The 14,842-nt window shown below is 33.4% G+C and overlaps 3 protein-coding genes across 3 annotated transcripts in view; 1 reads left to right on the top strand and 2 right to left on the bottom strand.

Annotated features, from left to right (window-relative positions):
• The window catches only part of LOC140045084 (density-regulated protein-like), a 211,506-nt gene that overhangs the window by 20,962 nt on the left and 175,702 nt on the right, over positions 1 to 14,842 (top strand). The window lies entirely within an intron of this gene.
• LOC140043749 (protein rolling stone-like) lies at positions 783 to 4,492 on the bottom strand. The gene is made up of 3 exons (XM_072088227.1): positions 4,212 to 4,492; positions 3,117 to 3,339; positions 783 to 2,195 (listed from the first exon to the last, which is right to left on the bottom strand). The coding sequence occupies exons 1-3, from the start codon at positions 4,281 to 4,283 to the stop codon at positions 1,669 to 1,671; spliced, it is 822 nt and encodes a 273-aa protein (XP_071944328.1). The 5' UTR covers positions 4,284 to 4,492; the 3' UTR covers positions 783 to 1,668.
• LOC140044204 (protein rolling stone-like) lies at positions 7,831 to 13,135 on the bottom strand. Its single transcript, XM_072088682.1, has 3 exons — positions 13,061 to 13,135; positions 12,501 to 12,723; positions 7,831 to 8,863 (listed from the first exon to the last, which is right to left on the bottom strand). The coding sequence occupies exons 1-3, from the start codon at positions 13,133 to 13,135 to the stop codon at positions 8,343 to 8,345; spliced, it is 819 nt and encodes a 272-aa protein (XP_071944783.1). The 3' UTR covers positions 7,831 to 8,342.

Below are 14,842 nucleotides of genomic sequence, written 5' to 3'. Positions count from 1 at the left end.
TTTTTATTCGGCCACGGAAACTGTGGATTATAATCCTTTGACTCGTGATTGGTTCGTTTCAAGTACAAGTACTTATTGTTCCCATTAATCAAGGCCACCGCCTTTTATTATTGGTTGTTTTCGGAATTTTCATACGGGTGTTGAACAGCTTTACACCTATCTGAATACAAAGTACGGGCGTTCGACAGCTTTATACCTACCTGAATACAAAGCACTTGTAGAGAATTTGTATGGTTCGGCTTAAAAGAATTAGCTTCTGATCCATGGTATAAAAGATTGTCTTAAATAGTAAATCGATTATTTATGGGAGCGGATTCACACTCACAGATATAGGCCTATGTTTGGATATAGATAAAACTAGATTGTAAGGCTCCAACATGTATTAAATAATAAGTTTCTTCTTTCATATTTTTCATTGCATTTCGCTGAATTGTAAATATTTTTTACATTTATTTATTTCATTAAATTTATTTAAAAAATGTATATATCGTATTCTTTACTTTTATATATGGTTCTGATTCTTTTTTAACTCGTCTTTTGTAACTTCAATCACATATATTTTTGATGATTGGTGTAGTAGAGTCCGTTGCCATGTATATGTTGGACATTTCAAAACATAGGACTAGGCCTACAATACAATTTTGTGATGGAAAAAAAATATAGAAATTTGGTTGAAATGTCTTTAGTCCTAGTGTGTTTACATAGCACAACAAATATTGATGAGAGATGACAACAGTAAATATAATTCATAAATATATACTTTAATAAGATATTTGGGAGAAAACAGTACAAATATATGTTTACATATTAAAACAAATAAATCATGCCTACAATACTGAAAATGATATTTTATGGAGATTATCTGGCTGAGCGGCTGTAGTTTTGATATACCTGCAGTCACCACACGAAGATATAAATGGTTTACACTTGTAGAATGAAAATGGTCTGAAAAGGACCTAAGACCAGTCACGCTCAAGTGTGATATTTTCTGTAAATAGTTAGAGCAGTGAAGAGTGTAATTTCACCTGGTTATAGAGAATGCATTTTACAACGCCAGTATAATACTTAAGTCAATGGAATGGATTTTCCTTACAAGTTGTAAGTACGGTATTCACTTGATAGGAACATTTTAAGGCTAAAGCTTGGTTCCCACTTCACGCAATGCAAGAACGTATAAAGCCGCAACGAATTTACCAATCTCAAACGACAGTTCGAACAATCCATTGGACAATTTTAGATACCAACTTTATTCACATCATCATACATAAATAGTACAATACAATAAAATATGTATGTGTGTGTGAAAAGGAGCCAAAAAATAGCTTTTGCTAATCAATTCGCTTACGTAGCGGCTTACGCCGTTGAGTTACGTTCTAGTGGGAACCAAGCGTAACTGTTTAGTTTAGGTAGCTGAATGTGTTTGATCATTCACTCATTTATAATACTCAAACTCAAAATGTAGGGTTATGAGAATGAATGAACACTGTCGGCTACAATTGTAATATATAAGGCAATGTCTCCATGGATTTACATTTAGATTTAAACATACTACAAAATACTTGTACTGTACTACTTAAGCAGGGTTGCTTGAACCACAAGCGCCGATTACAATCTTTTAGGCCTACAAAACAACTTATTAGAAAACCAATCTGGTTTTTTTTCTTACAGCTAAAGTAACGTCGAGTCTGATGTAGGCCTACTTTCTTCAGGTCGTTCGCCAATAATCAATTTACTTGCTATTTTAAGTCTTAAATTGTAAATCAACCAAAGTAATACCTGACAAACAAATGCACCCGCTACACAACCAAGTATAGATAACACAGCAGTAACAGGCTCATTCTCGTAGTCAATTATTGGATAGATGTATGTGTTACCATTTATATCAGTACCACCCGCTACCCAATAAATTACTGTAAAAAATAGATAGATTGTCCCATACCAGAGGGGGTATGCTACATGAATTAAACGTACAGGTGTAGCAGACAAGAACGTTTCTAAGATACCGATCAATGACGTTAGCGTATGTACGTTGAGATCAATGAAAAGAGAATCAGAGTCATCAGAATATAGAGCTGCCCAATAAACGACGGTGACAATAATTGAAAAGTTAGCTGATATGTAAAATAGAAACCATTGTAACTTATATTTAAATGGTAACTGTGTTTCTTCAGAAGATTCTAGTACAAGAAGGCTACCTAAAAAATATAAATAAACATAAAATGCATAATTATATTAGTCCTGATCAGTTGATTATTATTAATACATTTTTTGCCTATTAAGAGCGCTGCTTCGTGAACACACCACAGCACGAGGACAAATTACTACTGTATATGGATAAAATTGATGATATTTAATTAAATTTACCACTGTGGAGGCGCTTACTCAATGTCTGGCAGAATTTAAATGTCTCACCTAGGCATTTTCTGAAGAGCGGTGCAATACTTTAAAATGTAGGCCTAGGCCTATTGTCCTCCGAGAACATGAAAAATGAAGATTATTAAATCAAACTTTGAATAGGTTAGTTTGTATTTTAAATAAAGTTAATTCCGTCCGTAAAAATAACCAAATAAAAAATGTATTCCACTATAAAATAAGAAAATGAATGATAAAATTCAACCAAAAACACAGTGGTTGGTACCAATTGGACTATTTTTTTGCTTTAAATTACAGGTTTTTTTCAGCTAAATACATTTTTTTCGATTTAATCTTTCTTCAAGGGCATTAAAATGGCATATTCAACAGCAAACTATAAAAACAAATTGTTTGTTCAGGGAGATAATACATACGTTGAGGCGCATTGAATGCTGGGAGATAATACATACGTTGAGGCGCGTTGAATGCTGCAGCATTTAAATATCCCGCAGCCGCTTTAGCCAAAAACAGGAAAAATGAAGATTAATCATCAGACTTTGAATATGTTATTTAGTGAAAATAATTTCACTTATAGTTTTTAAATAATTTGGTTTTTCTGGTCAAAGTGGATAACTATTAGGCCTATAGTGACATTGTAAATGGCATATTCAGCAAACATTGTACACATTTTTCCTTTAGATAGAAATTACATCTTTAATCATTGATATTTAATATTTTAGAATAAAGAAAATACTTATTCGAACCTTCTCCTCGTCGAGTGACATTGTAGTAATACACGCAACTATTGTACGACGCTACCAAAAGATAACACGTGACCACAATGAATGTCCAGTTAGTAAGGTAGATGAAAAAAGTCCATCCATAATCAATCACTGAATACGGGATGTACCAGGCATTAAATGCAACAAAATAAAGCGTTATAATAAAACGCCAGATGCTGAAAATATGCGGGTTGAGACCTGAAAACTGAACAGATAATAGCAATGCAGTTACAGTAACTAAGTAACTAATTAGGCCTAATACTACAATGTAACACTTGAAAGTGGCACCAAGATTGAATAACTATTGGAGGCCTACGAGCCGTATCATTTTTCGTATATTACCATATGTCTTAGCACGGGTAAAATGTGTTATTCGTGATGTTTGTTTCATTTTATGCAGAACAACATCTGTCATTTAATGAAGTATTACATCATTAACACTAGTACGATATTCATAAATCAACGTATTCCAGTCAAATCTCGTCTGTGCGTAAAAAGCATTGTAGGCCTATATAAATATGATGTTCTTCCATTTTTAGTCATTGTTAAAAATCATCAACAATTAAGTATTAATAACGGTAATTATTACGGCTATAATACAATGTAGATAACATTATAATATATCCCTTTAAAAAAATGACTTTTAGTACTATTCTATGCAGAAATGTTGTCTGTATACGATTAACATACAGAAACCGTGAGAAGCAAAGATGTAACGTTTGAGCATAACCAGGAAAATTTCCTTGGTATAACGTAGGCCTAAATATAGTAATTTAGAATAACATACTAATACTGTAAGCGCACCGCAAGCAAATTGACCAAAAATAACGCGAAGGATCATTCGACTATCGCATGTGATTGGTCAACTTACTTGCGCTGTGACTCCGTCGTTCCGTTACGTTTAAACAAGACTTAGAACATCAGTATGACCATAGAGATTATCTCTATGGTATGACTGAACTGTGGAAACCATTGGTTCTAGGCCAACACCTTCACCAATAAATATCACTTTAAACAAATCTAAAAAAAGGCTATTCTGAAATTACATCACAACAATAGCTTGATATAATGACTTACCTGTGACGTTACAAAAAGACGTTTATCAGAGTTAAGTTTTAGAAGATTACAGCTAACTCCTCGTCCTTCCATGTTGGCTCAAGTCAGGTGACAAACTGGTATCTTTAATTCACCTACTAAATTCGGCACTCGGGGTCCTAGTAGGTTCGTATCGTTATGATAAACACTCACATAGCTGTTCAAACATTGTTTAGCTTTATAACCATAACTTGAAACATTAGGTTTATACGTGGAGATATGCATGATCATTGTTTGTATTATTGCTTCCGCTATTTACATAAACCATTATTATTCACCACCACTCGTGGCGTAAATTGAATCTGCCTTCACAATACAAGTATTATATGCAGGTAGGTCTATTATATTAACATTAATAGCCGGAAGTAAATGAACTTTGGATCTAACATTAAAGATGTATTGTCCCTTTAAACACAAAAAAATAAAGGTCAAAATATTCTAAATTTAAAGTGGCCATATCAAAGTAATATTAAAGTTATTCACTTTTAGTCGAAAATTTAAGCCGAAAACAACAAGTTTACGTAATTAACAGGTAAATTAGTTTGATTACATTTCATCTGGAAAATCGTCACGAGTAAAGTAAACAAAGATTTCAAACCATGAGTACGCATTATGCATATGCTAAATTAGGATTGTTTACAACTCGTCACGGTTAAGAAGGTATTTTCACACAGATCATGAGGAAGTTTTATGATTATGCATACAGAGTAGCCAAACAAGCGCGTTTCATTATGGGATATGTTTTGATTGAAAACTTTGACTGGAAGTCAAAGTTATTTTTTTAACAAAAAAACGTCTGTATTTCAGTTAATTTTTTTTTTTTATGAAAAATTTTTGGTGATAGTTAATAACTATTATGATACTTCAAAATGACCCACCTTTTTTCGAAATCTTTTATTTTTTATTTTTTTGGAATTAGTCAAAGGGACAATACATCTTTAAATGATTATGCTAAAAGGAATTTCCATTTGTTTTTAGTTTTATATCTCGACGTTTTGACGAGGTCTACTGGTATAAATGGCATATGTCAATATATATTATTTATTTTTTATTTTTATTTATTTATTTAATGTCTTTAGGCAATGTGGCCAAGGATTACTAATAGTTAATTGATCACTTTCCTATCAGATAGGTGGTAATTGGCAGGGGCTATTTTGTGAACCAGTTCACCGGGGTAACCCCCTACTCTTTTCGAATAATGAACTGGGTTCTTTAAAGATGTATTGTCCCCCAAAATCATGACAAATAAAGATTTTTTAAATCGGACTTTGAATAGGCCATTTTGCAGTTTTAATGAAATGGTTCACTTCCATAAGAAAAAAAATGGGGGAAAAAATTATTTCACCTATAAAAAGACAAAATAAACAGTTAAATTACCCAAAAATTCATTGTCTTCCAGACAATTTGACAATTTTTTGCTTTAAATTACATTTTTCTCAGGTAAACAAATTTTTTTCAGACCCAATTTTTTGTGACAGTGAATAACTATTATGTGACATTAAAATAACATATTCAACCAAAAAATTTAAAAAAATATTTTTTTAGGGGGACAAAGTATCTTTAAAGTACACACAGGTTATAACTGTATACACTGGACCTACTGTTTATAGTCTTTATCCGAGAAGACTTGTACTTCCACCACCAGAACTAGGAGCGAGTCGGCCTCGAACCCCTGCCGATGTTGTTAACTCTTTAGGTACGGTAAACGGCGCCCCTGCCTTAACCGCTCGTCCATTTGACTATCACAATTAATTATCTTATAAAATCGTTATAGATAATGTGGACAACTACGGTACAGTATTATAAACTTGGTCATTGGTGGTTTTATGATGACGTGTTTTAATATAGTCACATTTACAAATTTTAGCCAATCACTAATATATTTTGCTGAATATCGTTTAATGTTATAATATTATAAACAATCACATAATTATTCTATCATCATTTGTTCAATGTTTTTTATACTTTATTATATAGGCCTATTATAAAGATTTATAAATAGATGTTTATATCTTATCATTTTAAAGAGGGCCCCTGGATGTGGGTTAAGCTGCAAGGGTTACCCTCTCTAAATAAAATGAAAATAAAATAAATAAACGTTACAGAAAGATTCTAAGATGTTTTAATATCAAAATTCACTAATTTCTTATTCTGGATGATTAAAAAATAGCAATGAAAAAATAGTTAAAAAATATAACAAGTAGGTTGTTAAAAGTCGTAAGAATGGATTTAATAATAATATCAATATTAATCGTTTAAAATGTTTTTTTAAACAAATTTACAGCACAAAATTCAACATACCTTTTTAAAAATAATAATCTTATTATATGCTTTAATATCAAAATTTCTATTTTCGTGGCGGACTCAAAAGTACCAATGCAAATATTTAAAAACTCTATTTAAAAAACAAGCAAGTTTTTAAAAGTAATAACGTCTTTGATAATAATAATAATATCAATAATAATAATATTATCTATGTTAAACAGCCATGACTACAACCAACATGGAATATAATCTACCGTACCACATATTATGTTGGATAGACCATGTGGGCAAGAGTTAAGATATTTAATTGGCATTACAAAACATTTCTCTCATATAAATAGTACAGTATAATATCAATCTATCAGGAAATATATAAACCGTTTTAGAATTTGGTTTTATTTTGTTAAGACTCAAGTTCGCCACTGTTTTCCTAAACACAAAGTTGTTTAGGTTTAAACATAGATTTTAAAGTCGTTTGCAGATTTTCATAGTTTTGTATTTATATTTATTTAATCAACCAACGTTTGTTTACATTTTATAATTCTATGAACTTTTTTTTCAATTCTATATGAAGTTTCGCAACTAAATCTAAATACAGTATTGACGAACACCTCTAATTTAAAAAATACTTTTTTTAGTGAAGTTTAGCGTTATTCTTTTTTAAACGTTGATATGTTATCACTATAATAATATCTTGCTGGTAGGTTGGTATTAATGTCTGTAATACCAGATTATGTAGGCCTAATTCTTCGCATATTCTAAACCTACTTCCAAATCTTTACATTCACAAATTAAGTATTTTCTATTGTTATTATTATCGTTAATCCGTTTAAACTGAAACTGTTAGCAATTGAAACATAGCCTACCTAAACGGTTAAGATATTATTATCGTTAATCCGTTTAAACTGAAACTGTTAGCAATTGAAACATAGCCTAACTAAACGGTTAAGCTATTATTATCGTTAATCCGTTTAAACTGAAACTGGTAGCAATTGAAACATAGCCTAACTAAACGGTTAAGCTATTATTATCGTTAATCCGTTTAAACTGAAACTGTTAGCAATTGAAACATAGCCTAACTAAACGGTTAAGCTATTATTATCGTTAATCCGTTTAAACTGAAACTGGTAGCAATTGAAACATAGCCTAACTAAACGGTTAAGCTATTATTATCGTTAATCCGTTTAAACTGAAACTGGTAGCAATTGAAACATAGCCTAACTAAACGGTTAAGCTATTATTATCGTTAATCCGTTTAAACTGAAACTGGTAGCAATTGAAACATAGCCTAACTAAACGGTAAATCTATTATTATCGTTAATCCGTTTAAACTGAAAACTGGTAGCAATTGAAATATAGCCTAACTAAACGGTTAAGCTATTATTATCGTTAATCAGTTTAAACTGAAACTGTTAGCAATTGAAACATAGCCTAACTAAACGGTTAAGCTATTATTATCGTTAATCCGTTTAAACTGAAACTGGTAGCAATTGAAACATAGCCTAACTAAACGGTTAAGCTATTATTATCGTTAATCCGTTTAAACTGAAACTGGTAGCAATTGAAACATAGCCTAACTAAACGGTTAAACTTTGTTTGCATCAGAATACATCAATAAATATGCTAATCATTTAGGCCCCTGCTGTTTTACAGTGTTATAGTTATTCAGGTCGTCTTACTAGTAATAATGATATAATGATTTATTTGGAAGCTACACTTTTCAAACAGACGCACACTTCTTGAATGAAGGTGCGTCCAGAGTACTGGTGTATATCCGAAGCGATTAAAATCGTTTTTCTAGTATAAAACTTTTTTAAAGTTGAACATTTGAACCGAGTGTTAAAAGTATCATAGAGTCTGATGTAGGCCACTTTCTTCCGGTCGTTCGCTAATAATAAATTTACGTGCTATCTTAAGTCTTAAATTGTAAATTAACCAAATTAATGCCTGACAAACAAAAACACCAGCGGCACAACCAAGTATAGAGAACACGGCATTAACGGGGTTGTTCTCATAGTCAATTATCGGATAGATATACGGGTTACCAGCCGAATCGGTACCACCCGCTGCCCAATAAATGACTGTAAAAAATAGATAGATTGATCCATAGCAGAGGGGGTATGCCACATGAATTAAACGTACAGGTGTAGCTGACAAGAACGTTTCTACGACGCCAACCAATGACGTTAGCGTATGTACGTTGAGATCAATGAAAAGAGAATCAGAGTCAGCAGAATATAGAGCTGCCCAATAAACGACGGTGACAATAATTGAAAAGTTAACTGAGATGTAAAATAGAAACCATTGTAACTTATATTTGAATGGTAACTGTATTTCTTCAGAAGGTTCTGGTACAAGTAGGCTATTATCTGGAAAATATAAAAACACGTGCATATTATGGCCATAATATGTAAAACTAAGGCCTACTCCTGCCAACGTTTAAGGTTTTGAGAATTTACCGGCCTAGGTTGCATTTTTTTATTGTAATTTTTAAGGCAGAACTGGTGAATGATTCATGAGAATAATTATAGCATACATTGAGAGCGTGTGTGGTGCTAGCATCAGGGGCGTAGGCTGGGTAAGAAGAGAGCGCACGTAGTAGTAGCTGATGATTAGTTGAGAGAGATTATTTAGAGGGTTAGGTTCAGTTAAATTTAGAAAATAGGTCAGCTGCAATTTGTTAACATACAATATAATCTATTATCATGCCTATTTAAGATTCTGCCTTAATTTATTTGATAGAAAAAAAAGATATTGAGCACAGGTGCTTCTAAAACGTGGAACAGTTTTTAAATGTCCAACGAGCTTCAATGTTTCATTGATGTGCTTTATTGGAAATTTTCGCTGTGAATTTCCTATATACGCGGCAAATAAATGCCTCGCCACGCCGCTTTGTTGAATTAGCAATGAAATGTCAACTGAAATGCCTCAGCACGGATCTTTATGAATATAGTAGAGCAGTTAACGCCATAAAAATAGCCAAGTTGTGCACTTTATTACCAAAGCATGAAACTTTCCACAAAGTTTCTTTGATGTATATAGATTCAAAATATCGGGGGGTGCCAAGTGTCCAAAGTCTGGTATGGCGGCCATCTTGATTTCAAAATGGCCACCATAAAAACAAAAAGTGTTCATATCTTGGCAACTATAAACAGTAGAGACTTGATTCTGGTGTTAAATTGTTCACAAACCACATATTTCTATTTGCTCTAATGAAAAGTTTCGTACAAAAATGACCGGAAATTAGGTTTCTTCCAGTTTGACCTTTGACCTCTTATCTGTATATCTCAGTAACTACTGATTTTGGTGTCATTTTGTTCAGAATAAAGACATTTATATTTATAGTAATGAAACATTTTCACATAAAATGACTGGAAATACAATTTATAACCTCTGACAATACATATATAATTATGTGAACATACTGTATGTGGTTAAATTGGTATAAATGCACCTAATTTTTTTACCGAAATAAATGACACGGAATTATTATTCTGAATTTTTAACTTTTGATGTGATAGGATAGGCATAAAGTATGACAGATCACTGAGCTCATCTATGCCGACATGTTTGCTAAACTGTGATGTGTCAATCGTTTTTTCGTTGCATCTAAAAAAATGTACTCCATTTTTATGGTAATGGGCCTTTGCTGTAAACCTTTCATCTGAATCCTTTTCCTCGATTTTCTCTAGTCATTGTTTTTTTAGCAAAATCCGAACTAAATCAATTCGTAAAAGACATCTCAATATAATTATTCAAGTAATCCTCAAATTAGTGACATGGACCTACAATATACTGTTCTGTACAAGACCTGTTTAGGCATCCACCTGTGGACTTTCACTTTAAAGGTCTTGGTTTCCTAATCATACAAGAAACAATGTCTAATTTAATCAATCAAAGTAGTAGGTCCAGACAAAGAAGGGGGTGTAAGACCATCCACAGACAAAGAAGGGGGTGTAAGACCATCCACAGACAAAGAAGGGGTTGTAAGACCATCCACATACAAAGAAGAGGGTATAAGACCATCCACAGACAAAAAAGGGGGTGTAAGACCATCCACAGACAAAGAAGGGGGTGTAAGACCATCCATACACAAAGAAGGAGGTATAAGACCATCCACAGACAAAGAAAGGGGTGTAAGGCCATCTAAAGACAAAGAAGGGGATGTAGGACCGTCCACAGATAAAGAAGGGGGTATAAGACCATCCACTGACAAAAAAAGGGGTATAGGACCATCCACAGATAAGGAAGGGGGTGCAAGACCATCCACTGACAAAGAAAGGGGTATAGGACCACTTACAGACAAAGAAGAGGGTATAAGACCATCCCCAGACAAATAAGGGGTGTAAGACCATCCACAGACAAAGAAGGGGGTGTAGGACCATCCACAGACAAACAAGGGGAGAAGACCATCCACAGACAAAGAAGGGGATATAAGACCATCCACACACAAAGAAAGGGGTTTAATACCATCAACAGACAAAGAAAGGGGTGTAATACCATCAACAGACACAGAAGGGGGTATAAGACCATCCACAGACAAAGAAAGGGGTATAAGACCGTCCACTGACAAAGAAAGGGGTGTAAGACCATCCACAGACAAAGAAGGGTGCATAAGACTATCCACAGACAAAGAAGGGGGTGTAGGACCATCCACAGAAAAAGAAGGGGTGTAGGACCATCCACAGACAAAGAAGGGAGTGTAGGACCATCCACAGACAAAGAAGGGGTGTAAGACCATCTACAGACAAAGAAATGGGTGTAAGACCATCCACACATAAAGAAAGGGGTGTAATAATACCATCAACAGACACAGAAGCGGGTAAAGACCATCCACACAGATAAGATCATCTACAGACAAAGAAGGAGGGTTAGGACCATATTAACCGAGGAAGCATACAAAAATAAGATGCAATCAAAATAGGCCTACCACTTGGAAAACAATAAATTGTAGAATAACTATGGCTTAATTGTTGAAATAGAAAGGGTTCTTTGTAAGGTCATTAATAATATATTGATATAAACACGATCATCCACCCCATCATACTATATTCATTTGACAATCAAATACAGTCTGTCTCGAAAAGAAGCTCATACTATCACCTTTTCGAGGTTTTACGGTATTCAATAACATGTATGTTATTTCCTCTGTCAAACTATTAAAACTTTTAGCGAATCAGAAGGTGCCAACATCATTGAACTAATGGTACCACCAAGCACAATGTTTACCAATTTTATGTACTATATACAATTTAAGTCCATTAATCATTTAATATAATTACGCCTATCAGGTTAAAGTTCAAAATTAGGTGCACTTTAGACCAACAAAAACCACCTACAGTATATTCACATAATTAAAAATCAATAAATTAATGTCAAAGGTCATAAATTGTATTTCTGGTCATTTTATGTGAAAATGTTTCATTACTACAAATATAAATGTATTTATTCTGAACAAAATGACACCAAAATCGATTGAAAATGACCAGTAGTTACAGAGATATACAAATACGAGGTCAAAGGTCAAACTATAAGAAACGTCATTTCCGGTCATTTTTGGATGAAACTTTTCATTAGAGCAAATAGAAATATATAGTTTGTGAACAATTTGAGACCAGAATTAAGTGTCTAATGTGTATAGTTGCCAAGATATGAACATTTTTTGTTTTTATGGTGGCCATTTTGAAATCAAGATGGCCGCCATACCGGACGTTGGACACTTGGCACCCCCCGATATTTTGAATCTATATACATCAAAGAAACTTTGTGCCAAGTTTCATGCTTTGGTAATAAAATGCACAGCTCATGTCATTAACTGCTCTACTAATAATGGTGCAGTAGTCAAATGCCGCCGTAACTGGCGTAACGGCTAGCTCATTGGCTAAATCCAAGGACTCATGCTTCCAATCAACAGCGTTGCTCCTGTTATTCATAACTATCAATTACAGCAACCGTATGGTAAAATAGGATATCAGATAAATATTTCAGAAAAGAAATAATACAAACCTTCTCTACGTCGGAAGACGAAATAATAATACACGCCACTATTGTACGACGCTACCAAAAGATAACACGTGACCACAATGAATGTCCAGTTGGTAAGGTAGATGAAAAAACTCCCTCCAAAATCAGTCACTGAAGACGGGATGTACCAGGCATTAAATCCAACAAAATAAAGAGTTATAATAAGACGCCAGATGTTAAAAATATGCGGGTTGAGAGCTGAAAACTGAACAGATAATGTTTTATGTGTTATTAGTTTACTAAGTTTAGGCCGTAGGTCAAACTAGGCTACAAGACGGATCTTTCTCTAAATTCAAATCCCTGAAAGGTATACTGAAGAATACCTTAAATTGTGTATGCAAATCCGGATCAGGATCTCAATTGGACCACTTTAGGTCGTGGGATTATGGCCAAATTATGACAGTGGTCACCAAATATAAAAAGGGATATTAAACCCTAAAACAACCCTAAAATCATTGCCGTAAACCCAAAAGATAACTTATTAGGTGCTACATTAACGCGTTTGTACAATTCCATTCTGAAATATATTGACAATGACTTACCTGTGACGTTACAAAAAGACGTTTATTATCAGAGTTAAATTTTAGAAGTTTACAGCTAAATCCTAGTCCTTCCATGCTGGCTCATTCAAGTCACGTGAATATATTCGGTCATCGGGTAAGCTTGTACCGTCAAATTAAACACACACCGTTGTTCAAACATTGTTTGAGTTTATTATTAATTGGTGAATCATAATGCCTGAGAGTGCATTGATCTATATGCTAAGATAAAGAATTATTATCTGTGATTGTTGCTATTTACATGAACTTTATTATACCCAACCACTCACAGCTAAATCTATAAGTATATATTAACATAAATAGCATAGACTCATCTGAAAATGATTATTATGCTGAAATGAATTTTATTTACTATAATAGTACATATTATATAACACCTATATAAATTCCTGTCATTTGATTGGACGAATGTGGGTCACATGGCGTGCAATAGTACGCACTATTCAACGATCGTTAAATAGTACTTTTTGAAACATTTTTGTGTACGAAAAAAAAACGTCTAGATGTTATATAAAACAAATAATGAATGTTTTGTATTCGTGTAATGGTACAAATAATGGCACTTGGTGAATGATGAAAGGTTATATCAACTCGGCTTTGCCTCGTTGATATAACCTTTCATCATTCACCTCGTGCCATTATTTGTACCATTGCACTCATAAACATTCATTATTTGTATATTATGTCATAGTTCTTCAGTGCTGTATCTTTACGTACACACTTGTTAGGAGCCTCATCATAGGAATATTTGGTAACAGAATCTTAATATAATTTGTGGTGCCTGTATCAGATTAAATATTGTAAAGTAGGTTACGTTATATAATACATGGGAACAACAAACATTGTGATGTTGTATACCAAATATTCCAATGAATCGGGTGTAGCGTCATTGGTTGCAGTTTTATTATCTCAAACATGTTATGTCACTATCGTTATTAGGTACGGAAGCCCGTTCAGGTCGTTAATTTTATTTTAAGAGCTGTGGCGGCCGCTACATAATTATCTGGCGGCCGCCAATTAATTATCTGGCGGCCGCCACTTAATTATTTAGCGGCCGCCACGTAATTATCTGTCTGTATTTTGTCAACAAGTATGTTTGCGTTGACATATGATGACAAATACAATGTTGACGCGAGATTTGTCGACAAAATCGCTCTAAAACTATTGGTGAAAATGCAATTCTAAACACTCCTATTTTCTATAATTTACACTTTATATTGGTAGGGCTTGATAATGCTTGGGTAATATATCCTATTGTGTATAATGTACACTATCTTGGGCTTGATTATGCTTGGATAGGACTTGACCTGGGCTAAGGGTTGGTGTTTATGATTTGTAGTAGTGGCTAATTTCCGTAGCATATGATCGCCTTGCATCCGCCAGATAATTAAGTGGCGGCCGCCACATAACAACTTTAAAATTAAATACCCGAACGAGCTTTTATAATTAGGCCTACAATACAAGCACTTTTTGAGAACATCAGGCAAATATTCTAAAATGTAAACAACGTTATTATCCAAAAGGAAATTTATTTTGCTATGATATAAAATATATAAACATTAAATTATTTTATAGGCAAGATTAGGATATATATTTGTCATGACGAAACATATCTTACTGTCAACCGGCCTACATAGTGATCATGAAAATTGGGACTACATGCCGTCGGACATGTGTCCTCTTCTATGTTACACCATAGTAAATATTAGAAACGTAATAATAAAGAGAGAAATACATGGTTATCAAAATATGTTAATTATATTA

The sequence above is a fragment of the Antedon mediterranea genome, chromosome 3, assembly GCF_964355755.1.
Source record: "Antedon mediterranea chromosome 3, ecAntMedi1.1, whole genome shotgun sequence".
Taxonomy (NCBI): Eukaryota; Metazoa; Echinodermata; class Crinoidea; order Comatulida; family Antedonidae; genus Antedon; species Antedon mediterranea.
The sequence above is the reverse complement of the archived record's forward strand: the minus strand, read 5'-3'. Positions and strand labels throughout refer to the sequence as shown.

Bases quoted from the DNA above. Each gene is read 5' to 3' on its own strand.
- LOC140043749 (XM_072088227.1), bottom strand. From the start codon at position 4,283: ATGGAAGGACGAGGAGTTAGCTGTAATCTTCTAAAACTTAACTCTGAT. The intron at 3,340-4,211 runs GTAAGTCATTAT...TTATCTGTTCAG, and splicing joins GTCTTTTTGTAACGTCACAG to TTTTCAGGTCTCAACCCGCA. The intron at 2,196-3,116 runs GTTCGAATAAGT...TATATTTTTTAG, and splicing joins TGTCACTCGACGAGGAGAAG to GTAGCCTTCTTGTACTAGAA.
- LOC140044204 (XM_072088682.1), bottom strand. From the start codon at position 13,135: ATGGAAGGACTAGGATTTAGCTGTAAACTTCTAAAATTTAACTCTGAT. The intron at 12,724-13,060 runs GTAAGTCATTGT...TTATCTGTTCAG, and splicing joins GTCTTTTTGTAACGTCACAG to TTTTCAGCTCTCAACCCGCA. The intron at 8,864-12,500 runs GTTTGTATTATT...TATATTTTCCAG, and splicing joins CGTCTTCCGACGTAGAGAAG to ATAATAGCCTACTTGTACCA.